This window comes from Cherax quadricarinatus, chromosome 6 (assembly GCF_038502225.1).
Source record: "Cherax quadricarinatus isolate ZL_2023a chromosome 6, ASM3850222v1, whole genome shotgun sequence".
Lineage (NCBI taxonomy): Eukaryota > Metazoa > Arthropoda > Malacostraca > Decapoda > Parastacidae > Cherax > Cherax quadricarinatus.
The window spans coordinates 17,328,595-17,353,575 of record NC_091297.1 but is presented as its reverse complement, the minus strand read 5'-3'; the positions used below and the strand labels follow the sequence as shown (position 1 = coordinate 17,353,575).

Sequence of the window (24,981 nt, the reverse complement as noted above, 5' to 3'; positions counted from 1 at the left end):
AGAAAAGTCCAAGGGTGCTAACTCTCTGGCAGACTTTGAGGAAAGAAATGAGGGGCATAGATGGAGTCCCTGAGAAATACGGACCAGATGATTGCCAATTTCATTGGCAACATCTAGTGGGTTTGCTATATCAACACCGGCAACCTGCAGAACAGGAGCCAGGTCAGGAGAATATTTACCACTCAGTTTTCGTACTTTTTTCCAGACTGCACTCAGAGGAAGCAGAGGTGATGGTGGAGACAATCTCGCCAGCAAGTGCGTTTAGCGTCACGGATGACACGGCGAGCGATCGCACGCTTCTGTTTAAAATCAAGGAGTCTCTCTGTGGTTCTATTGTACCGGTACCTGCCCCATGCAGCGCGTTTCAAACGTATTGCACGAGCACAAGCAGGAGACCACCAAGGCACGCATTTCTGAGAATGCCTGCCCGAAGTTTGGGGTATAGAATGAGAAGCTGCGGTGAAAACGGAGGACGAGAAGAGGTGTAAAAGCTCATCGATGGAGGACGAAGAAGGAACCTCTTTAAAAACAGTTAGGTGTGAGTAAAGGTTCCAATTTGCCCGATCAAATTGCCAGCGTGGGGTGCGAAGAGGTGGCGAATATGAAGGGGAAGTAAGAATGATTGGGAAATGATCACTGTCATGTAAGTCCGGGAGAACAGACCAAGTGAAGTCTAATGCGACGGAGGAAGAGCAGACTGAGAGATCGATGCAAGAGAGAGTATGAGTCCGAGGATCAAAATGGGTGTGAGTACCTGTATTTAAAACATGGAGGGGGTGGGTGGCAAGAAAAGCCTCTAACTGAATTCCACGGGAATCACAGTGAGACCCCCCCCCCCCCCAGAGGAAATGGTGGGCATTAAAATCACCAAGTAACAGAATCGGTGGCGGTAATGACGAAACAAGAAAGGCAATATCCGGAATAGATAATGCCCGAGAAGGAGAGAGATATAAAGAACAGAGCGTATACCACCTATGTAAGTGGATACGGGCTGCTGTGTAATGCAGCGAAGTATGAACAAATAGCTGATGGTACGGAATATCAGTGCGTAGAAGAAGGGCACTTTCATTAAAGGTCCCATCAGGAAAAGGATCTGAAGAATACAATAAATTATAGCCTGAGATGGGAGAAATAACAGCAGAGTGTAATTCTGGTTCCTGTAAGCAAACACCAACAGGGGCAAACTGGGAGAGTAACATCTGAAGCTCACCCCGATTACCCCTGAGGCCGCGTATATTCCACTGTAAATAGGCCATGATTGGCAATGATAAAGATACTTGAAATCCGCAGGTAAGGGTTCCTACGGACTAGAGGGGTTAGAAAAGTCCACATGCGGAGGCAGTGGAAAACGTTCAAGCAGCGAAGGAACGGTGCGCTGTGAAGAAAGGAGTTGCGCAGATGGAGCAGAGGAGAGAGAAAGAGCAGAAGGTGGATCAGTGTCCATTGATGGTTTGGTCTCTGCAATATATTCAGAGATTGCTTCAAGTGTTTCGGAATTCAGAGACGTCGTATGGGAGACAATATTGGAAATGGTAGGGGGAGGATGAGTAAAGATTGGAACTGTATTGGACTGTACCAAGGTAGGGGGGGGGCGAAAGGGTGGAGGGAACTGGAGAAGCGTGGCAGGGGACAGAAGAGGCAGGAACCTGGGAGGTGGCAGAAGAGGAAGAAACTTGAGAGGGAACAGGGGAGGAAGGTACAGTACGAGGAGGAGGGTGAACCTCTACACTTGTAACTGAGCCAGTGAGAGGGGATGAACCAGGGACAGAGACAGGGAGGGTAAAATGAGGAGGTGGAAGATGGGTAGGAGGTGTTAACGGACCTTTTTTTGACTTTTGAGAAGTAGAGGGACGATTGGGAGGAGGTGTCGTACGAGGTCTCGTCGATACTGAGGCTTGTGAGAGAGAACACGAAGAAGCGAGATCAGACTGAGGCGTTGAAGTAGGGACGTCTGAGCCGAGGACAGCAAAAGGATTAGATACAGGAGTGACTATGGGAGAGGTAACCACAGAGGTGGGTGTAGAAGATGGGATACCAGAAGTGGGGGGACGTTTTGAAACACTGGAATAAGAAACACGTGGGAGTCTCCCTTGGAGGCGGAGATGAGAAACTGCCATGGCATAAGGGAGACCTTCTGTCTCTTTGAGGTAACGGATTTCCCGCTCGTTTAAATAGACTTGACAACGGCGAGAGTACGAAGGGTGAGCCTCATGACAGTTAAGGCAAGAGGGAGATCGATTGCAAGATGTATTAGAATGGTCATCGGCACCACAGACTGGGCATTCGGCGATAGATCTGCAATATTTCGCTGGATGGCCAAATCGCCAGCAATTTCTACACTGTTGTGGTGTAGGGATCACCTTTCGAACTTGTAACCGATGTCCTGCTATATAAACTGAGGATGGGAGTTCTTGGCTGTCAAAAGTTAAACGAGCCACATTGCTAGGGTATCGTCTCCGCCCACGGGCAGGAAGAACGTAAGTGTCTACCTTGAGGATTGGGAGATCTTGGAGTTCCAGCTGTTCAAGAATGTCAGTGCCACATGTCTGGAAATTTTGTTGAACTATGGTATGGGGCAGAATGATGGTACCACTACAAGAATTGAGGGAATGATGTTTTTCAAGAGTGACAGGAACAGTATCGATATGGGAAAGACGAGAGAGCTCATGAGCCTGGGTAGCATTCTGTATGGTAATGATGCGCGTACCGCTCTTAAGAGCATGAAAAGAAATATCTTTACCAACATGGCGTAGGAGTGCCTTGCCAATACTGTGGTCAGAAAGATAGGCAGTAGAGGAAGTCGGTCGTAAAGTGAAGAATTTAGTCCATTGTTCAGTCTGAAACTGAGCGTGGAAAGGTAGTGAAGGACGTGTCGATCGTTTCTGAGAAGAACGAGAAGGTGGAGAAGTATCATCAGCAGGTAATTGTCGTTGGCGTTTAGGCGTGGGACCAGAGTTGGTCCGACGTGGAACGGGTCGGCGATTTGAAAATTGCAGCACCGTAGAGGGAGAGGCCAGAAGCATAGTCAGAGGAGAGCGAAGGTCCGATAAATCGAAGGAGTCAGTCGAGGCCTCAGTACCTGAAGCGGGTGAGGAAACAGCACCGGCAAGAGGTACAGAGGCATGAGGAGTGTCTGAAGAGTGGTCCAAAGTCGAGGCGGGGTCAGAACGGGGTGCGGTATCAAGAAGGGGCCCGGGGGTAGTAGGTTCATGGACTAGGGCTGCCATGGTTAGGTTACTTCTTTCTTTTTGTTTTTAAGAAAAAAAAAGAAAGAAAAGAAAAATAAAAAAAAGAATAAAAAAAGGGGGGACCGGGGAGGGATAGCTCCTAGGAGGAATGAAAGGGCCAGAAATCTCCCTCCGCGCCCAAGAGGACCTCAGCACCGCAAGTAGCGCAGATGCAGCATGGAACCCGTGCCATACCCTACCCATCATGCTAGTAAACTAACAATCCGGGATAGCAACCTCACATCTGCCGAGCTACCTCGGTGGACAAAAGAGAGGGCGGCCGGATATCCGCCACAAAGCATACCTCCTTCGGCCACCACCCCCGGAATCCGAAAGGTGGCTTCCAGAGATACACCTGTCGCCCGAAAGACACCCAAAGCTACTCCGGGATACCGGAGAGGGATCGGGACATCCCCAGGCGATCCAGATTCCACGGCAAACTACGCCACTGCCAAGAACCTCAACGGAATGGGATGGACCCCGGTATCCTTTCCCCTACCTAGGAACTAGCGCGCCTGTGGGAGAAATTCCAAAGGCCAAAAAGAGGAAGGGCAAAAGGGAGGGGTGGGGAGGAGGAGGAGGAAAGGAAAAAGGGGAGGATGGGATAGGGGAGGGGAGATTGGGGGGTAATTAGGTTCGGTCTGAGGAAGAAGACCGACAGGTCTAATTCCTCAGACCAAGAGCCTCTTCACCACGCCAAGGAGCCCCCCTTGAAGAGGCCACTACCTCCAGCCTCCTGTGCAATGCAACATTCACAACCCATCCTTCACACCCATACAAGAGTATTGGTACCACTTTACTCTCATACATCCCATGTTTGCCTCCATGAATAATATCTCCACAGATGCCTCAGTGCACCACCCACATTTTTTCCCTTATCATTTCTATGGTTCACCTCATCTTACATATACCTATCTACCAACAAGTCCACTTCCAAATATATGAACACATTCACTTCCTCCATACTCTCTCCTTCCAATTTGATATCCAATCTTTCATTACATAAATTGTTTGTTCCCCTCATCACCTTAATCTTTCTCACGTTGACTCTTAATCCTACGACTGTCACGCAGAACTACATTACTGACTCAAGGGTCCATCACGTAGCCATGAGCTCAGCTTCCTCAGATAACCTGAGCAGTAAATTTTGGCCTAGATATGAGAGAATGTGTCTGTGCAGCAAGTGTGCACAGTACAAAAAAAAAATTACTGCATCACACAGTGCATAATGGGAAAAGAAAAACTGACCATGTGTTTGGTTTAAAATGATGACTGAGGTATTTCCTAGGATAGTTTTTATTATTTTATTAGCCATTTCTTGGTATCATTTCATAGAACAGAAGACATACAGTGGTCCCTCAATTATCGTCCTTAATCCATTCCTGGAAGTGGGACTATTATCGAAATGGACGATTTTCGAATCAATTTTCCCCATAAGAAATAATGTAAATCCAATTAATTCGTTCCAGACACCCAGAAGTATCAACAACAATTTTTTTTTTACCTAAAAGATAGATTTACATGTACAAAAGAATGAACATTCAACATGACAGTAATGGATTTAAATTAAATTAGATAAGTTTAGATCTAGAAAGGACATAGGAAAGTATTGGTTTGGAAATAGGGTAGTTGATGAGTGGAACAGTCTACCTAGTTGGGTTATTGAGGCTAGGACATTGGGTAGTTTCAAATTTAGGTTGGATAAATATACGAGTGAGAGGGGTTGGATTTGAGTGGGACTTGCAAATGAGTGGAGAGAGTTATCAGAGCTTATTTCTTGGGTAGCATTGAGGATTGAGTTGGGAAAATGTTTCGTTAGTGGGATGAATTGTAAAGGACCTGCCGAGCTTGGCTCTGTCCGATCACACAGTTGCTCTACACTCAAGGAGCCTCTCTTCTACCCCGCCGGGGAGGGGAATTTATATTCTACAAACATCACAACCTTTTCACAATGCTGTCGCATCGTGTGAAAATCAAGCCTGTGAATGGTGCAATAAATGACTCCTCGAAGTTAGCTTTAGCTACCGTCATTAAGACCTGCCTGCAGGTCAAATTTACGGCAATCCACTCTCTGAAGGACTCCTTCATTGTCGTCTGCACAGACGGCACGGAGGCATCAAAACTAATGAACGACTCTTCAATCAGGACCCTACAAACACATCAATTCACTCTATCCCCGTCTCCATTCTTGAAGTCGAAACGTTTGGTCTTTGTGAAAAGACTGGACAATATCATCACTTCTCTCTCTACTGAAGCACTGAAGACATCCATTGAGGAACAAAACACCTGGGCCTCGGTAGACAGCATCTCCAAGATCCCCAACGCCTCTTCTATGCTAAAGATTACATTCTCAGATGTCTCCATGGCTGCCCAAGCTCTCTCTGACAGTCTGGACATCTCATATTACCACATTCACCCAAGTCATATAGAACAAGAACGTTTGACATACATCTCCCACTGCTGGACCTGCTACTCCTATAACCACACCACCAAGGACTGCCCCATCAAGGATAAGAAGTTTTGTTCAAAATGTGGGAATGATGGACACGATTTCAGATCCTGCACCATTACTACAAGCACCAACATGTCTTAACTGCAAGGGTAATCATCAAACCCTTGCAGCTAGGTGCCCACTCAGGAAAGAAATCATAGTGAAGAAAACTGAAGTTCTGAAGAACACCTCCAATTCACCGGCATACGCTGCAATGGCCAAACCACAAACTGACACCACCAAAACTCTACATGCTAATTTACAGGCACCTTCGACCAGCAACTCCCTCTCTCCACTCCCCGACGGTGCTTCCTCCAAGGTGCTGTACTGCATGGTGTATGCACACCTTGCAAACGCAGCAAACCCCGGCACTTTCAACACCACTATTAACGAACTATTCCGTCTGAACAACATGCCTGCCTTCAATTTTCCGGACTCCACACCTTCAGCAGACATCCTCAAGATCCTTCCCAATGCCCTGAACTTTACTGCACCTGCAGACCTGTCTCCTGCCCAAGCAACTGCTCCTGTAACTTCTATAACCACTTCCACCGCTGACAACGTTGATCATGCTGCCTCAACCACCGTCTCCCAGCCTGCTGTTACACAACCATTACACCTCACCACTGCTCCTGTCGACCTTCAGTCACCTGCTACCACCATTGTAGATTCGCCCAATGAATCCACTCCAGAAGAGGAAGATAGCGACGACTCCAGTAAACCCTCATGGGAAAATCTTACCTTCTACACTTCTCCTTCAAATACTGACACCATGACCTGTACTGAACTCTACAAAAGCCTCAGTGCTGGAACAGTCAAGTATGCCTGTGATTCACCGCTTCACTTCACACTCACCCAAGTTCTTGAGTTCATCAAGCCTCTACGTTTCACCTTCAGTAACAAGGCTAAATTATACCACCTATCTAGGAGCAGCTTCAAAAAGTTCGAAAATGGCTCCATTGCTAACCTGCCTCCTCAGTTACTCCTATAACTCCCATATGTGTTCTACCCTCTGATGTGACCGAGCCTGCTGCCAGCTACTCAAGATTCAAGACTTCAACTACCACAAGTTCGATACAACAGTCTCTGCTATTCCTGTTCTCAAGTCTGCCCCACGATCGCCTTAGCTGCTGGGTTAAGCCCTGGCTCTATTTCTCTGACTAAGAACACTCCTCTCCAGAGCTATTCTTCATCTGTCCCATCTTCCCCGCTCATCCCATTGGGATCTTACCTGATCTTATTTGATTTGATTTGATGGGCCAACAGGCCTGCTGCAGTGATCCTCCTTTCTTATGTTCTTATGTTCTTTATTGAAGGCTGTTGTTGATGAATGGAAGACAGGGAGGAGGAAAGAGAGAAGAGAGGTTATTTGGAAGGGGAATCCCCCTCCATAAGGACTCTAGGGCACTAATAAAATGTAAAAATGAACATTGGTAATTGGGGTAGTTGATGAGTGGAACTGTCTGCCTAGTAGGGTGATCGAAGCTAAAACATTGGGTAGTTTCAAATTTAGGTTGGATAAATACATAAGTGAGGGGTTGGATTTGAGTCGGACTTGCACCTGAGCTTATTGCTTGGGTAGCATTTGTTCTGTTAGTGGGTTGGATTTGTGAAGGACTGGACTAGTATGGGCCAGCAGGCCTGTTGCAATGTTCCTACTTTAAGTTCTTGTGTTCTTATTTAACATCACACTTACCAGTAAGGTGATCGAGGCTAGGACCTTGGGTAGCTTTAAGAAGAGATTGGACAAATATATGAGTGGGAGGAGCTGAGTTTGATTTGTGTCATTGGGTACGGGAGTAAATTCTTGGGTAGCTTTGGGTAGAGGTCATTTTGATAAGGACCTGCCTAGTATGGGCCAACAGGCCTACTGCAGTGTTCCTCCCTTCTTATGTTCTCATTGAAGACTTGTTTGTGTGAGGGAGGGATAGCAAGTTTATTGTTGGAGAATATGACACTAATATCAACTCTACGGCTTATTTATCTATCACAATTCAACTAATATGACATAATAAACAATATTAGTAACATAGAAACATGGAATATACTCTAGAATGAATAAAATAAGTCATTACGTATGTCACGAGAGGTGTTGTGTTGTTGTTGGGTATATAAGGGCCACTGAGAGTAAGCCGTCCATAATGGTGGTGAAGCAGCAGCTGAGGCGGTGGTGTTTTCTGTAGCCCTATGTAACTCCAACAACATTGAAGGAGTTGTTAGGTAAGACACATATGCAACAGTTAGACAACTTTATTCCGAAACGTTTCGGAATAAAGTTGTCTAACTGTTGCATGTGTGTCTTACCTAACAACCTGTCGGTATTGTATACCATTTTGATGTTCATTGAAGGAGTTGGTAGAATCGCTGAATCACTAAAGAAGTAACCCTCTACCACCATCACTACGACCTTCTATCACTATTACAACTGTTACCACCATCACTACCTTCTACCACCATCAACCACTATCACAATTGCTTCCACTACCACCACCACCTTTGTGTTTTTACATAAGAACATAAGAAAGGAGGATCACTGCAGCAGGCCTGTTGGCCCATGCTCAGCAGGTCCTTTACAATGGAAACAAACACATATGCAGTTTAATGTAATCCTTTATTGACAACGTTTCGCCCACATGGTGGGCTTTTTCAAGTCACACACACATCTGTGTGTTTATGTTTCCATTGTGTCGGTATTTTATACCATTTATTTTCATCAGGTCCTTTACAATTCATCCCACTAACGAAACATTTTCCCAACCCAATCCTCAATGCCACCCAAGAAATAAGCTCTGATAACTCTATCCACTCATTTGCAAGTCCCACTCAAATCCAACCCCTCTCACTCATATATTTATTCAAATTTAGGTTGGATAAATATATGAGTGAGAGGGGTTGGATTTGAGTGGGACTTGCAAATGAGTGGATAGTTTTTTTTTTTTTTTTTCAACAAGTCGGCCGTCTCCCACCGAGGCAGGGTGACCCAAAAAAGAAGAAAATCCCCAAAAAGAAAATACTTTCATCATCATTCAACACTTTCACCACACTCACACATTATCACTGTTTTTGCAGAGGTGCTCAGAGTACAACAGTTTAGAAGCATATACATATAAAGATACACAACATATCCCTCCAAACTGCCAATATCCCAAACCCCTCCTTTAAAGTGCAGGCATTGTACTTCCCATTTCCAGGATTCAAGTCCGACTATATGAAAATAACCGGTTTCCCTGAATCCCTTCACTAAATATTACCCTGCTCACACTCCAACAGATCGTCAGGTCCCAAGTACCATTCATCTCCATTCACTCCTATCTAACACGCTTGCTGGAAGTCCAAGCCCCTCGCCCACAAAACCTCCTTTACCCCCTCTCTCCAACCCTTTCGAGCTTATTTCTTGGGTAGCATTGAGGATTGAGTTAGGAAAATGTTTCGTTAGTGGGATGAATTGTAAAGGACCTGCCGAGCATGGGCCAACAGGCCTGCTGCAGTGATCCTCCTTTCTTATGTTCTTATGTAAAATTACAAAGGTGGTGGTGGTAGAGTGGAAGCAGTTGTGATAGTGGTTGATAAATTATATGTTGATAAATTATGTTTCTCACATTCTTTACTAAAGGTCTGGCACTAGAAGCTTTCTTTGGAACCATGATAGCTTATTTAGCACTTGCAAGCACTAAAATCAATGGAATATTATGAAATATTTCGTAGGAGCATGTAAGGGGACCATCGCTCACTGGTAAACAATGGCACACTGGCTGGGAAGGCAGGCCCAGGCGGCTCAGAGCGTGAGTACGCGTCCCGGACGAAGGACGATTAGCGAGTTAACGGACCATTTGCGAGCCAATGTTTAGACGAAATAACAGAACTACAGTGGACCCCCACATACCGTTGGCATCACAATGTTAAATCCACATACCGACACATTTTATCGCTAAGATTTTGCCTCGCATACTGCTAAAAAACTCGCTCAACACTATTCATCCGAGACGCGTCTAATGTGCGGCCTGAGATAGCCTCGCATGTTCTGCGGGTGGCACTGTTTACCAGCCAGCCTCCGCAGTAACATCCAAGCATACAATCGGAACATTTCGTATTATTACAGCGTTTTTTGTGATTTTACCTGCAAAATAAGTGACCATGGGCCCCAAGAAAGCTTCTAGTGCCAACTCTACAGGAATAAGGGTGAGAATTACTAAGGGAGATGAAGAAAGAGATCATTGCTAAGTATGAAAGTGGAGTACGTGTCTCCAAGCTGGCCAGGTTGTATAGTAAACCCCAATCAACCATCGCTACTATTGTGTCCAAGAAAACGGCAATCAAGGAAGCTGTTCTTGCCAAAGGTTCAACTGTGTTTTCGAAACAGAGATCGCAAGTGATAGATGTTGAGAGACTCTTATTGGTGTGGATAAACGAAAAACAGATAGCAGGAGACAGCATCTCTCAAGCGATCATAAGTGAAAAGGCTAGGAAGTTGCATCAGGATTTAATTAAAAAAATGCCTGCAACTAGTGATGATGATGTGAGTGAATTTAAGGCCAGCAGAGGTTGGTTTGAGAGATTTAAGAAGCGTAGTGGCATACATAGCGTGATAAAGCATGGTGAGGCTGCCAGTTCGGACCACAAAGCAGCTGAAAAATATGTGCAGGAATTCAAGGAGTACATAGACAGTGAAGGACTGAAACCTGAACAAGTGTTTAATTGTGACAAAACAGGCCTGTTTTGGAAGAAAATGCCAAGCAGGACCTATATTACTGAGGAGGAAAAGGCACTCCCAGGACATAAGCCTATGAAAGACAGGCTTACTCTGTTGATGTGTGCCAATGCTAGTGGTGATTGCAAAGTGAAGCCTTTATTAGTGTATCACTCTGAAACTCCCAGAGCATTCAGGCAAAAGAATATCCTCAAGGCTAATCTGTGTGTGCTGTGGAGGGCAAACAGTAAGGCATGGGTCACTAGGGACTTTTTCTAAGACTGGTTACACCAAGCATTTGCCCCCCAATGTGAAAAATTACCTAACTGAAAAGAAATTAGACCTTAAGTGCCTCCTGGTGTTAGACAATGCCCCTGGTCATCCTACAGACTTGGCAGAGCGACTTTGTGGGGGCATGAGCTTCATTAAGGTCAAGTTTTTGCCTCCTAATACCACTTCTCTCCTGCAGCCCATGGACCAGCAGGTTATTGCAAACTTCAAAAAACTGTACACAAAAGCTCTGTTTAAAAGGTGCTTTGTAGTGACCTCAGAAACTCAATTGACTAAGAGTTTTGGAGAGAGCACTTTAATATCCTCAATTGTGTAAACCTTATAGGTAAGGCTTGGGAGGGAGTGACTAAGAGGATCTTGAACTCTGTTTGGAAGAAACTGTCGCCAGAATGTATAGACCAAAGGGATTTTGAAGGGTTTGTGGCTAACCCTGACAATCCTATGCCAGTTGAGGAATCCATTGTGGCATTGGGAAAGTCCTTGGGGTTGGAGGTTAGTGGGGATGATGTGGAAGAGTTGGTGGAGGAGGACAATGAAGAACTAACCACTGATGAGCTGCTAGATCATCATCATCATCAGCATGAGGCCACACCTGAGGAAACTGCTTCGGAGGAGGAGAGAGAGAAATTGAAGAAGTTGCCTACTTCAAAGATTAAGGAAATCTGTGCAATGTGGCTTAAAGTGCAAACCTTCATGGATGAAAATCACCCTCAGACAGCTGTTGCAAGCCGTGCTGGTGACTATTACACTGACAATGTTGTGAACCACTTTAGGAAAGTCATAAAGGAACGAGAGGTACAGACCTCTATGGACAGATACGTTGTGCAACAGAAGTCCAGTGACTCTGAAGCTGGTCCTAGTGGCATTAAAAGAAGAAGGGAAGTAACCCCGGAAAAGGACTTGACACCTCAAGTCTTAATGGAAGGGGATTCCCCTTCTAAACACTAAGACTCTCCTCCTCCCATCCCATCAATCATCACCAGATCTTCAATAAAGGTAAGTGTCATGTAACTGTGCATGTCTTCTTCAGTTTGTGTGTATTAAAATTAATATTTCATGTGGTAAAAAAATTTTTTTTTCATACTTTTGGGTGTCAGGAACGGATTAATTTGATTTCCATTATTTCTTATGGGGAAAATTCATTCGCATAACGATAATTTCGCATAACATTGAGCTCTCAGGAACGGATTAATATCGTTATGCGGGGGTCCACTGTATTTCCGAAATGGACGACTTTCAGGCCGGACGATTATTGAGGGACCACTGTACTACTGAAAAAGTTGATTTTAGTTAGTTCCCCAACCAGAAGTAGCTTGAAATTGGGCTCAAAATAGCAGAAATATATGAATTTTGCCGATATTCTTGAGGATGGATAAGACCTCCCCTACGCCCCCAACCCTAGTCTGTTTTATTTTTTACTAGGCCTGATTCAATTACTGGAACACTGCAAACCATGACCAATCATTACTATAGTTTATTATCTGAGAAAAGGTAAATCTACAATTTTTTTTTTGTAACGATGAATTCAAAATGGAATGAAAGTGTAATACAGAAAAGTCTTTCGGACATGATTATTACACAGAGAAAATGTTTTAGTTTCTGGAATGTCTACCAAGTTTTAGACTCTGCTTTTAAATTGAATTTTTTTAAATTTAGCATAAAATTGGCAAAATTACCAAGCACTGTTCATTTTATAAGTAGTTTTGACAGCTGAATGGGTGGTGTCTTGTGCTCATTTGATAAAAGAAAAGGCATAGTACTGACATTGCTACAAATGTGGTCAAATTAAACAATGAAATTGGTTTGAAATAGTACTCAAAGTCGACAAAATTGCCGATGTCTACAATGCCCCCAGACCACTAACTCTGCACCTGTGCAATTCTGCAAATTTTCCATCAAATTTTGCATTTTTGGTGTCATTATCTTTGGGAAAAGATTTTCTACCATTTTAAGAGAACACTTTTTCTTAACCCTTTGACTGTCGCAAGCCCTTTTCTGAAACTGTCATTCTATGTCACAAAAGTTTCGGAAAAAAAAATTTTTTTTCTTATGAAATGATAGAGAATCTTTTCCCAGTGGTAATGACACCAAAAGTACGATATTTGGCCGAAAACTCACAGAATTACGCTCCCGCGAAGTTAGCGGTCTCGGCAACATATATGCATCAGCAATTTTGCCGACTTTGAGCTCTGTTTTTGGCCACTTCTGTTGTTCCAGTTGACCAAACTCATAGCTATTTCTTTAGAACTCCATTTTTTGTATCAGTTGAGTACAAGAAACTGCCCATTTACCAATTTGAACTACCCAATAAAGTGGTCAGAAATTGGCAATTTGGTCCCTAGATAATCGTCGGGCTCGATAGTCGTTTTCAGAAATCGTGACATTTTCGTCAAAACACTGGCTCGCTAATCGTCGTTCGTCCGGGACGCATACTCACAGCTCTGAGCTGCCTCGCCCTCCCTTCCCAACCAGTGTGCCATTTTAAAGTAAAAGGACAAGTGCAACTAATGTGACATTTTATTGTGGAAACGTTTTGCTCTCCAGGAACTTTGTCAAGCCGTTACGGCTTGACAAAGCTCCTGGAAAGCGAAACGTTGCCACAATAAAATGCCACATTAGTTGCACTTGTGTCCTTTTACTTTACATATTGTCGGTAATTCTACCAACATTATTACAGTGTGCCATTGTTTACCAGTGAGTGACGGTCCCCTCACTTGTTCATACAAAATATTTCATAATATTCCATATGTTTTAGTGCTTGCAACTACTAAATAAGTCACCATGGCTCCAAAGAAAGCTTCTAGTGCCAGCCCTTTGGTAAAGAATGTGAGAAACGCATATAATTTAAGAAAAAGTTTATAGAAAAATACAAAGGTGGTGGTAGAGTGGAAGCAGTTGTGATAATGGTAACAGTTGTAATAGTGGTAGAAGGTCGTAGAGGGTGCCTTCTTCAGTGATTCAGCGATTCTACCAACTCCTCCAATGTTGTTAGAGTTATATAGGACAACAGAAAACACCGCTGCCTCAGCTGCTGCTTCACCACCATTATAGACGACTTACTCTCAGTGGCCCTTATACACCCAACAACACCTCTTGTGACATACGTAATAAGAACATAAGAATGTAGGAACACTGCAGAAGGCCTACTGGCCCATACGAGGCAGGTCCTTATCAAAACGACATCTACCTAAAGCTACTCAAGAAATAACTCCCGTACCCCTTGACACCAATCAAACCCAGCCGCTCCCACTCATATATTTGTCCAGTCTCTTCTTAAAGCTACCCAAGGTCCTAGCCTCTATCACCCCACTGGGAAGACTGTTCCACGCATCTACAACTCTGTTAGAAAACCAGTACTTACCTATGTCCTTTCTAAATCTAAATTTATCCAACTTAAATCCATTATTCCTGGTTCTTACCTGGTTCGACACCCTCAGTACTTTATTAATGTCTCCCTTGTTTATGCCCGTCATCCACTTATACACTTCAATGATATCTCCCCTCATTCTACGCCTCTCCAGAGAGTGGAGATTTAAGGCTTTAAGTCTATCTTCATACGGGAGGTTCCTTACACAGTAAATCATTTTAGTCATTCTTCTCTGTATGTTCTCTAATGAGTCTATGTCCATCCTGTAGTAAGGGGACCAAAACTGAGCAGCATAATCTAAATGAGGCCTCACTAGTGATGTATAGAGCTGTAAAATAACTTTTGGACTTCTGTTACTTATACTTCTTGAGATAAATCCAAGTAATCTGTTGGCCTTGTTGCGCACACTAAGGCACTGCTGTCTTGGCTTTAGATTTCTGCTTACCATGACTCCCAAGTCTTTTTCACATTCTGTATGACCAAGCTCTACTTCACCTAGATTATAGCTTCGAGGGTTATTTTCATTACCAAGGGCAAGTACCTTACACTTATCCACATTAAACTTCATCTGCCATTTTTCAGACCAAGACATTATTTTATTCATTCTAGAGTATATTCCATGTTTCTATGTTATTAATATTGTTATGTCATATTAGTCGAATTGTGATAGATAAATAAGTCAGAGAGTTGATATTAGTGTCATATTCTCCAACAATAAACTTGCCATCCCTCCCTCACACAAACAAGTCTTGAAAGTTAAGACACATGTGCAACATCTGGATATCTTTACTATAGACGTTTCGCCATCTAGTGGTTTTATCAATATAAATTCTAGGACATAATTAGAAGACAGTAGAACTAATTATGTCCTAGAATCTGTATTGATAAAGCCACTGGATGGCAAAACGTCTACAATAAAGTTATCCAGATGTTGCACATTTGGCTTAACTTTCATGTTGTCAGTATTTCATACCTTTCTTGCACAAACAAGTCTTCAATAAGAACAAAAGAAAGGAGGAACACTGCAGCAGGCCTGCTGGCTCATACTAGGCAGGTCCTTCACAAATCCAACCCACTAACAGAACAAATGCTACCCAAGCAATAAGCTCAGGTGCAAGTCCGACTCAAATCCAACCCCTCTCACTCGTGTATTTATCCAACCTAAATTTGAAACTACCCAAGCCATAGCTTTTAGAACATAAGAAAGGAGGAACACTGCAGAAGGTCTACTGGCCCCTACAAGGCAAGTCCTTATCAAAATGACCTCTACCCAAAGCTACCCAAGAATTTACTCCCGTACCCAATGACACAAATCAAACCCAACCCCTTCCACTCATATATTTCCAATCTCTCTTTAAAGCTACTCAAGGTCCTAGCCTCGATCACCCTACATAAGAACATAAAAATGGAGGAACACTGCAGAAGGCCTACTGGCCCATGCAAGGCAAGTCCTTATCAAAACGACATCTACCTAAAGCTATCCAAGGAATAACTCCCGTTAAAGTCTCACTCAAATCCAACCTCTCTCACTCGTGTATTTATCTAACCTAAATTTGAAACTGCCCAACGTTTCAGCTTCAATAACCCTACTAGGCAGATTGTTCCACTCATCAACTACCCTATTTCCAAACCAATACTTTCCTATATCCTGTCGAAATCTAAACTTATCTAATTTGAATCCATTATTGCGGGCTCTTTCTTGAAGTGATATCCTCAAAACCTTATTTATATCCCTTTGTTAATACCCATCTTCCACTTATACACTTCTATCATGTCTCCCCTCATTCTTCGTCTTACAAGTGAATGTAGTTTAAGAGTTTTCAATCGTTCTTCGTACGAAAGATTTCTAATGGTATGTGTTAATTTCGTCATTCTACGCTGGATGTTTTCTAGCAAATTTATATCCATTCTGTAATATGGAGACCAGAACTGAGCTGCATAATCTAGGCGAGGCCTTACTAATGATGCATAAAGCTGTAAAATAACCGCTGGACTTCTGTTGCTTACACTTCTAGATATAAATCCCAGTAATCTGTTTGCTTTGTTACATACACTGAGGCACTGCTGTCTTGGTTTAACAGCCAGGGTACTTCCCCACACACCAGCCAGGGTACCTCCCAACACACAGGATTTGATTTGATTGGGACTTGTGTACAAGTGAATAGAATTATCAAAGCTTATTGCTTGGGAAGAATTGAAAATTGGGTTGGGCCAATACGATTCTGTTAGTGAGATGGTTTGTGAAGGACATGCCTAGTATGGGCCAACAGGCTTGCTGCAGTGTCCTGCTTTTTTATGTGTAAACATTTATGGATGAACATCACCCTGATAGCTGTTGTAGGCCATGCTGGCAACATCTACAATGACAATGTTGTGTCCCATTTTAGGGAAATCTTAAAGAGATGCCAGAAACAGAGCTCTCTGGACAGATATTTTGTAAGACAGGGGTCCAGTGACTCTGAAGCTGGTACTGGTGGCATTAAAAAAAAAAAAAAGAAGGGAAGTAACCTGAAGTCTTTATGGAAGGGGATTCCCCCTTCCAAACAATAGTACACCTCCATCCTCTCCCCCTCCTCCCGTCTCATCAATCATCAATAAGTCTTCAATAAAGTTAAGTGTCATTTTAGTAATATTTTACTCTGCTTGTCTCATTGTTTTCTGTGTAGGGGAATGTATACTTCATATAGAAAAATTACTTTGTTTAATACTTTTGGGTGTCTGGAACGGATTAATTGAATTTCCATTATTTTTTATGGGGAAAATTAATTCGGATTAAGTCAGATTCGATATAAGTCTCTCTCTGGAACGGATTAATTACGTTATCTGGGGATCCGCTGTATATATATATATATATATATTTTTCAACAAGTCGGCTGTCTCCCACCGAGGCAGGGTGACCCAAAAAGAAAGAAAATCCCCCAAAAGAAAATACTTTCATCATCACTCAACACTTTCATCTCACTCATACATAATCACTGTCTTTGCAGAGGCACTCAGATACATACATTTCCTTCTTTCTTCCAACACACCTGATGCATCCCACAGAGGCAGGGTGGCCAAAAGGAAAAATGAAAGTTTCTCCTTTTACATTTAGTAATATATACAGAAGAGGAGGTTACTAGCCCCTGGCTCCCAGCATTTTAGTCGCCTCTTATGACACGCATGGCCTACAGAGGAAGAATTCTGTTCCACTTCCCCATGGAGGTAAGAGGAAATAAACAAGAACAAGAACTAGTAACAAAATAGAAAAGCCAGAGGGGTGTGTATATATATGCCAATGCATGCATGTGTAGTGTGACCTAAATGTAAGTATAAGTAGCAAGATGTACCTGAAATCTTGCATATTTATGGGATAGAAAAAAAGACACCAGCAATCCTACCATCACTTACAACAATTACAGGCTTCTGTTTTACACTCGCTTGGCAGGACAGTAGTACCTCCCTGGGTGGTTGCTGTCTACTAACCTACTTCCTAGGATAAATGACAATTACATATATTTTTTTTTAGCTTATGTTTTACCTAAAGCAATGTACACACAAGAGGGTTTTACAAATATTACCCTATTTTATTGTCTAACCCCCCATTATACTGTGTATAATATACATGTGTTATACAGGTCCACATCTTTATCCAAAACCCTTGGGGCCAGTCGCATTTTGAATTTCAGAATTTTTCAAATTTCAGAATGAGGGTGGGGTCTAGGGCAGCACCCCATAATCAAACATTAACACTGCAGCAAAAACGTATGAATACTCGCACTAAGTGGGATAAATAAAGATTACAAACACTACCATGGTTTATTTATAGAGTAATATATTGATAAATGAAATACAGTGGTACCCCGAGTTTCAGCCACCTCCCAACTCGAACAATTATGTAAGTGTATTATTGTAAGTGTATTTTTGGGGGTCTGAAATGGACTAATCTAATTTACATTATTCCTTATGGGAACAAATACGTTCGGTAACAGCACTCGAACAGCCTTCTGGAATGAATTATGGCTGAAACTCGGGGTTCCACTGTAATGGGATAATTATAGACCAGGCACATGATTCTCAAGACGATTGACAGACGGCGTTTTTAAAGACTTCAAGTGTCATCTGTCTTATTAACATAGGTTTTTGTCTAAGCAATCTCTCTTTAACTGAGTAAATTGCCATAATCTCTTGCTCACTGATAAATGCACATTGTTCAAGGCCAGCAATTAATTGATCGCACATTTTCACCATATCGTCTATAGGGACTTTCTCACCTGCGTTCACAATGTCATCACTACTATTCTCATGCTTATTTGTATTTAACACCATTTCAGCAATTTCACCATCACTCAAGGTGCACAACAGGTGCATCATTGTCATTGTTCAGCAGTTCTTTGATGTCAGCTTCCTGTAATTTATTTACACTTTCATCCAATAAACTTTTAGCTTAAGTTACGAGGTATGAAATCATCATCTCATCAGTGACACGAAATCCTTCAAAAACTTCATCTGTAGGTTCATTTACATCAAACATCGTTTGACGTAAAAACAAAATATCAGCGAACAGCAGACACGTGTGTGAACACTACAATCGCTGAGACACAACTGACGCCTGCCACTCTGGCTGTCAGTGCTGGGTCACTCTTGCCACATGGCGGCGTTGGAGTTATGTAGAGATGACTGACACTCCACAATAAAACTTTGTTTTTTGGAACTTTTTGAATTTCAGAATTTCGGATAAAGGGCTGTGGATCTGTATATGTTTTAATGAATATAAAGATATAAAACTGAAGAATATGTGAAAGTATTTTTTTTAAGATTAACATCTTTTTGTTCCCTCTGGCTGTATAAACATGCATGTCAATGTAGCTTAACCATGTTCTACTCAGTATTTGCATACAAGAGGTACACTACACTCTCAAGCTCAACAGAACCGGGTAGGAAGCACTGTGAAGACCTCAGTGCTAGAGGTACATTACACTCAAGCTTAAGTGACCTGAAAAAAAAGATGGAAGTATTGTATGCACCTTCACCACTAATGATACACTGCACTCTCAAGCTCAACTCACCTGAGCAAGGTTAGAAGCATTGTGAGCACCTCCACCGTGAGTGCGGTCCCAAGAACCAACGATGGTATTAGCAATCATGAGTGGGATGTTGTCTGGATCAGCCCAACCTGCACCCTCCACTGCCATGGCAATGTGAGCTAAAGGCATGCTGTCATCACGCACACGAATTTCTGAGCCTGTGGGATTTATTGATATGCAAACAAGAAGGTAGATATTCACACAGAAAACATATACTAATAATTTTTTTTTTTTTTATCACACTGGCCGATTCCCACCAAGGCAGGGTGGCCCGAAAAAGAAAAACTTTCACCATCATTCACTCCATCACTGTCTTGCCAGAAGGGTGCTTTACACTACAGTTTTTAAACTGCAACATTAACACCCCTCCTTCAGAGTGCAGGCACTGTACTTCCCATCTCCAGGACTCAAGTCCGGCCTGCCGGTTTCCCTGAATCCCTTCATAAATGTTACTTTGCTCACACTCCAACAGCACATCAAGTATTAAAAACCATTTGTCTCCATTCACTCCTATCAAACACGCTCACGCATGCCTGCTGGAAGTCCAAGCCCCTCGCACACAAAACCTCCTTTACCCCCTCCCTCCAACCCTTCCTAGGCCGACCCCTACCCCGCCTTCCTTCCACTACAGACTGATACACTCTTGAAGTCATTCTGTTTCGCTCCATTCTCTCTACATGTCCGAACCACCTCAACAACCCTTCCTCAGCCCTCTGGACAACAGTTTTGGTAATCCCGCACCTCCTCCTAACTTCCAAACTACGAATTCTCTGCATTATATTCACACCACACATTGCCCTCAGACATGACATCTCCACTGCCTCCAGCCTTCTCCTCGCTGCAACATTCATCACCCACGCTTCACACCCATATAAGAGCGTTGGTAAAACTATACTCTCATACATTCCCCTCTTTGCCTCCAAGGACAAAATTCTTTGTCTCCACAGACTCCTAAGTGCACCACTCACTCTTTTTCCCTCATATTTTTTTTATAAATCTGCTAGTTTATATTCTCCAGCCATTTAAGAAATACAGTCCTAGTTCCTTTCATAATATTAACTCACAAGAAGAATCAGTACAATAATTTTATCCAGACCACAGACATTACATCATCTCCTTACTCACAAATGGGGATCTCAAAATACTGTATAATCAATTGTACTAGACATCCTTAAATTTTTTTTGTTTGTGCTTAAATTTTTCTTTGTTTATGGAATTTTTTTTAAACATGCTGGCTGCCTCCAACCGAGGCAGGGTGAAAAAAAAAAAATCACCATTCACACTATCACTCTCTCTGTAGAGATGTGCAGATATGACAGTCTAGATGTTACTCTCAACAGAAAATATTCCAAACCCCTCCTTTTAAGTACTTCCCACCTCCAGGACTAAATTCTGGCTAACCAGTTTCCCTGAATTCCTTCACAAAATATTACTCTGCTCACACTCCAAAAGCTCATCAAGTCCCAAAAACCATTCGTCTCCACTCACCCCTATCACATTCACACAAACAGAGGTAGATGTATCAAGTGATACAGACTCCAACAAAAGCATCACAACCCAGGGATCCTGCACCACCTGCAGGAACTAGTACCAGCAAGTTTTCTTAGTGTTACTGGTAGAAAGTTTGAACAGTTTTGTATCTCTGATGTTAGTCCTGTATAATTTTATCTATTTTTATATTATTAATACATTGGCCATTTCCCACCAAGGCAGGGTGGCCTTGGTAAATTTCATTCAGGGTAATTTGTACCTACTCATGTCTCACTTGATAAAAATTGTGTGCAGAATAAATAGCAGACTTTAAAACATTTTTCATATGTGGATCCTACCTAGCTGCATTCTAAAGGTAGGCCTTGTATTGTAGTTTTTTTTTTTTTTAACAAGTCGGCCGTCTCCAACCGAGGCAGGGTGACCCAAAAAGAAAGAAAATCCCCAAAAAGAAAATACTTTCATCATCATTCAACACTTTCACATCATTCATACATAATCACTGTTTTTGCAGAGGTGCTCAGATCAACAGTTTAGCAGCATATACGTATAAAGATACAAAGCATATCCCTCCAAACTGCTAATATCCCGAAACCCCTCCTTTGGAGTGCAGGCATTGTACTTCCCATTTCCAGGACTCAAGTCCGGCTATATAAAAATAACCGGTTTCCCTGAATCCCTTCACTAAACATTACCCTGCTCACACTCCAACAGATCGTCAGGTCCCAAATACCATTCGTCTCCATTCATTCCTATCGAACACGCTCATGCACGCCTGCTGGAAGTCCAAGCCCCTCGCCCACAAAACCTCCCTTACCCCTTCCTTCCAACCTTTTCGAGGACGACCCCTACCCCGCCTTCCTTCTCCTACAGATTTAAGTGCTCTCCATGTCATTCTACTTTGATCCATTCTCTCTAAATGACCAAACCACCTCAACAACCCCTCTGACTAATACTTTTATTAACTCCACACCTTCTCCTAATTTCCACACTCCGAATTTTCTGCATAATATTTACACCACACATGCTTTCTAATTCAATTTAGCCAATGAAAAATTTCTCAATTTCTAGCTTTGTTATTTCACTTACCTCAAGTATCTTGAAAATTAACATTGCTGATATGATATCTCTCCTGTTTTCAAAGGCCTCCTATCCATCTTATTTTCCTGGTCAAATTTATATTATCTTACTATATCTTAACAGTTCTAACAGCTGGCATGCTAGCTAGCAAACTATCCACCAGCCTACTTTACATATTAGTCCCTCAGTTCATATTAATGTATGTAAAATATCTTAGATGACTGATGAAGTAGGTAAAAATGCCTTAAATGACTGGCTAAAAAGCTTACAATTAACCAAGGACCAGACTAAGAGACTGTAAATTGAACTTGCCTGTAAAACGACATGGAGCCACTAGTGGAATTTCACCCTCGTAGGCAATACCCAGTCCCTTGAAATGCTGCTCTGCCATCTTGACAAGAGCACCATGGTCAACACCACCGGCACCTGCTAGCACAATTCGTGGGCCCTTGTAGTGTGTTGTGATATACTCGACCAAGTCAGACCGACTGATAGACCTGTGATAATCAGAATATTTACAGCAGAACTTTAGGTAATAGAAAATTAAGTAACACAGGTCTGATGAAAGATAACAAGATGCAAGTGCATTTAATTAACCCTTAAACTGTCCAAACGTAGATCAATGTTCGCTCTCGTAGTGCTCCAAAAGTAGATCTATTTTTTTTTTTTTTACATGGTTTCAAATGGAGAAAATCAAAGTCAGAGTGCTACGCACGTAAATGTAGATCTATGTTTGGACAGTTTAAGGGTTAAATATTTAGATTAAAATGCATCAGCAGATGCATTTTAATCTAAATATTTCTATTTTTGTATTTATTGACAAGCCTGTCAATAAATACAAAAATAGGAATTTCTTGGGATACTCTTATCAAAGAGACAGTTGGAGTAAGTGAAAATGTCTTGTTGGAGACTAGTGTGCTTGGTGAATGTTTTTCACTGAGCAAGGAATTAAAAAATTAGATGGTGTGGTACAATTCAAAATGTTAAAGAAGCGTAATTAGAATGGTTTGGTTATGCAGAAAGAATGAAGTAAAGAGGGCATATATATATCTGCGATAGAGGGAAAGCAGTGCAATAATAAAGTTACAACAGTGATGTTTGGCATTTCTGATACCATTAACCCTTAAACGGTCCAAACATATATACTTGGGCCAAACGTATATATATGTTTATTTTTCCTGCCTTCAAATTTGGCACGACTGACCTGAGATGCCTTGTCAGCATAGAATGGGTCTTAACACTCAGTGTGCTTGGTATTATTATTGTGGGAGTGCCAGTTAAATTGAGGCCAGCTAGAGCAAGCAGTGCAGCAAACACCAAGGATTCACTGATGTGATGTCATATTAACACTCCTCTTTTAAGAGGAAAGTGATGTTAACCCCAAGTTTAGGGTCTATCTGTCTTTCTAACTCTACCTCTGTCTATCTACCTCTCTCTTTCAGTCTCTGTCTCTTTCAGTCTCTGTCTCTTTCAGTCTCTGTCTCTCTCTTTGTCTCTCTGTCTCTCTCTCTCTTTCTGTCTCTGTCTCACAGGTACACACAAATACAAGTGCATAAATTACCTAGGATAACCCAAAAAATCGAGATAAAGTGCTATACTCTGCTTGAAGATAAGAGTAAAGGTGATGACGCAGTCTTGTGGTTCTCTCTGAGACAGAGAGCTAGATGGATAGACAGAGAGCTTGACAGATAGACATATTTGTGTACCAGCGAAAACAAAGTGAGGGCGATGCTCTTCAAATGTCACCTCTAATCTTTTCTTATCGCTGCACCCTCGAGTATCATCATCATCCTCCTCATCATCATCATCATCATCATCATCATCATCATCATCATCCTCCTCCTCCTCCCTCCTCCCTCCTCCTCCTCCTCCTCCTCCTCCTCCTCATCATCATCTACCTCATCCATCAAGCATCATCCTCATCATCACCCCTCCATCCATCCTCCATCATCCTCATCATCCTCATCATCATCATCATCATCATCATCCACCTCCTCCCCTCCTCCTCCTCCGTATCCATCCATCCATCCATCCATCCATCCATCCATCCATCCTCCTCCTCCATCCATCCATCCATCATTCATCCATCCTCATCCATTCATCCGACCTCCTCCATTCTCCATCATCCCATTCCTTCATCCATCCGGCCTCCATTTTAATAAATCCTCCATCCATTTATCCATCCATCCATCCATTTCTCCATCCATCATCATCCTTCATCCATCCGTCCATTCCTTCGTAAGCACTCCATCCATTCCCTTATCCATCCATCCATCCATTTATCCCATCCATCCCATCCCATTCTCCATCCATCCGTATAATATATCCTATCCATCCGCCATCCATATTCATCCATATCCATCCCATTCATCCATATCCATCCATTCATCCATATCCATCCATCCATTCATTATCCATCCATTCATCCATTCATATCACTCCATTCATATTCATATCATCCATTCATTCCTTCATTGGCCATCCATCCATTTCTCATTTGCTCCATCCATTCATCCTCCATCCATCCATTGCCTTCATCCATCCATCCATCCCATTCCTTCATCCATCCATCCATTCATTATTCATCCATCCATTATCCATTATCCGCCTCCATTCATTCCATTATATCCATCCGATTATATTCATATCCATCCATTCATATTCATTCCTCCATCATTCATTATTCATTATCCATCCATTCATTCCTTCATTCCTCATCCATTCGACCTTATCCATATCCATTCATCCATTTCTCCATCCTCCATTCATCATTTCTCACTTATCACTTCATCCATTTATCATTATCCTTATCCATTCCCATATCCATTTCTCATCCATCCATTAGCCATTCTCCATTCATCCGCTCCATCCATCCATTATCCATTTCTCCATATCCATTCTCCATTCATCCATTATCCCATTCCTTCCTTCATCCATCCATTCCCTTCATGCCTCCATCCATTCATCCATTCATTATCCATCCATTCCATATTCATCCATTCATTATCCATTCTCCATCCATCCATATTCATTATCCATATCCATCCATTATCATCCATCCATTCATATCCATCCATCCATTCCATCCATCCATTCATCCATTCGTCCTCCATCCATCCATCCATTGCTCCATCCATCCTCCCTTATTGCATCATCATCATCATTGCAATTATCATCATCATTGTAAATATCATCATTCATCATCATCATCATCATTTGTCATTCATATCATGCATCATTCATTGCATCATCATGTCATCATCATCATCATCATCATCATCATT

The 24,981-nt window shown here is 42.3% G+C and overlaps 1 protein-coding gene across 1 annotated transcript in view; it reads right to left on the bottom strand.

The window, feature by feature from the left end:
- UQCR-C1 (Ubiquinol-cytochrome c reductase core protein 1) overlaps positions 1-24,981 on the bottom strand; it is a 123,553-nt gene that overhangs the window by 9,426 nt on the left and 89,146 nt on the right. The window contains exons 5-6 of the mRNA XM_070080740.1: positions 22,010-22,194; positions 19,112-19,287 (exon numbers count right to left, since the gene is read on the bottom strand). Coding sequence (XP_069936841.1) covers positions 19,112-19,287; positions 22,010-22,194 — 361 coding nt within the window. The remainder of the gene's footprint in view (positions 1-19,111; positions 19,288-22,009; positions 22,195-24,981) is intronic.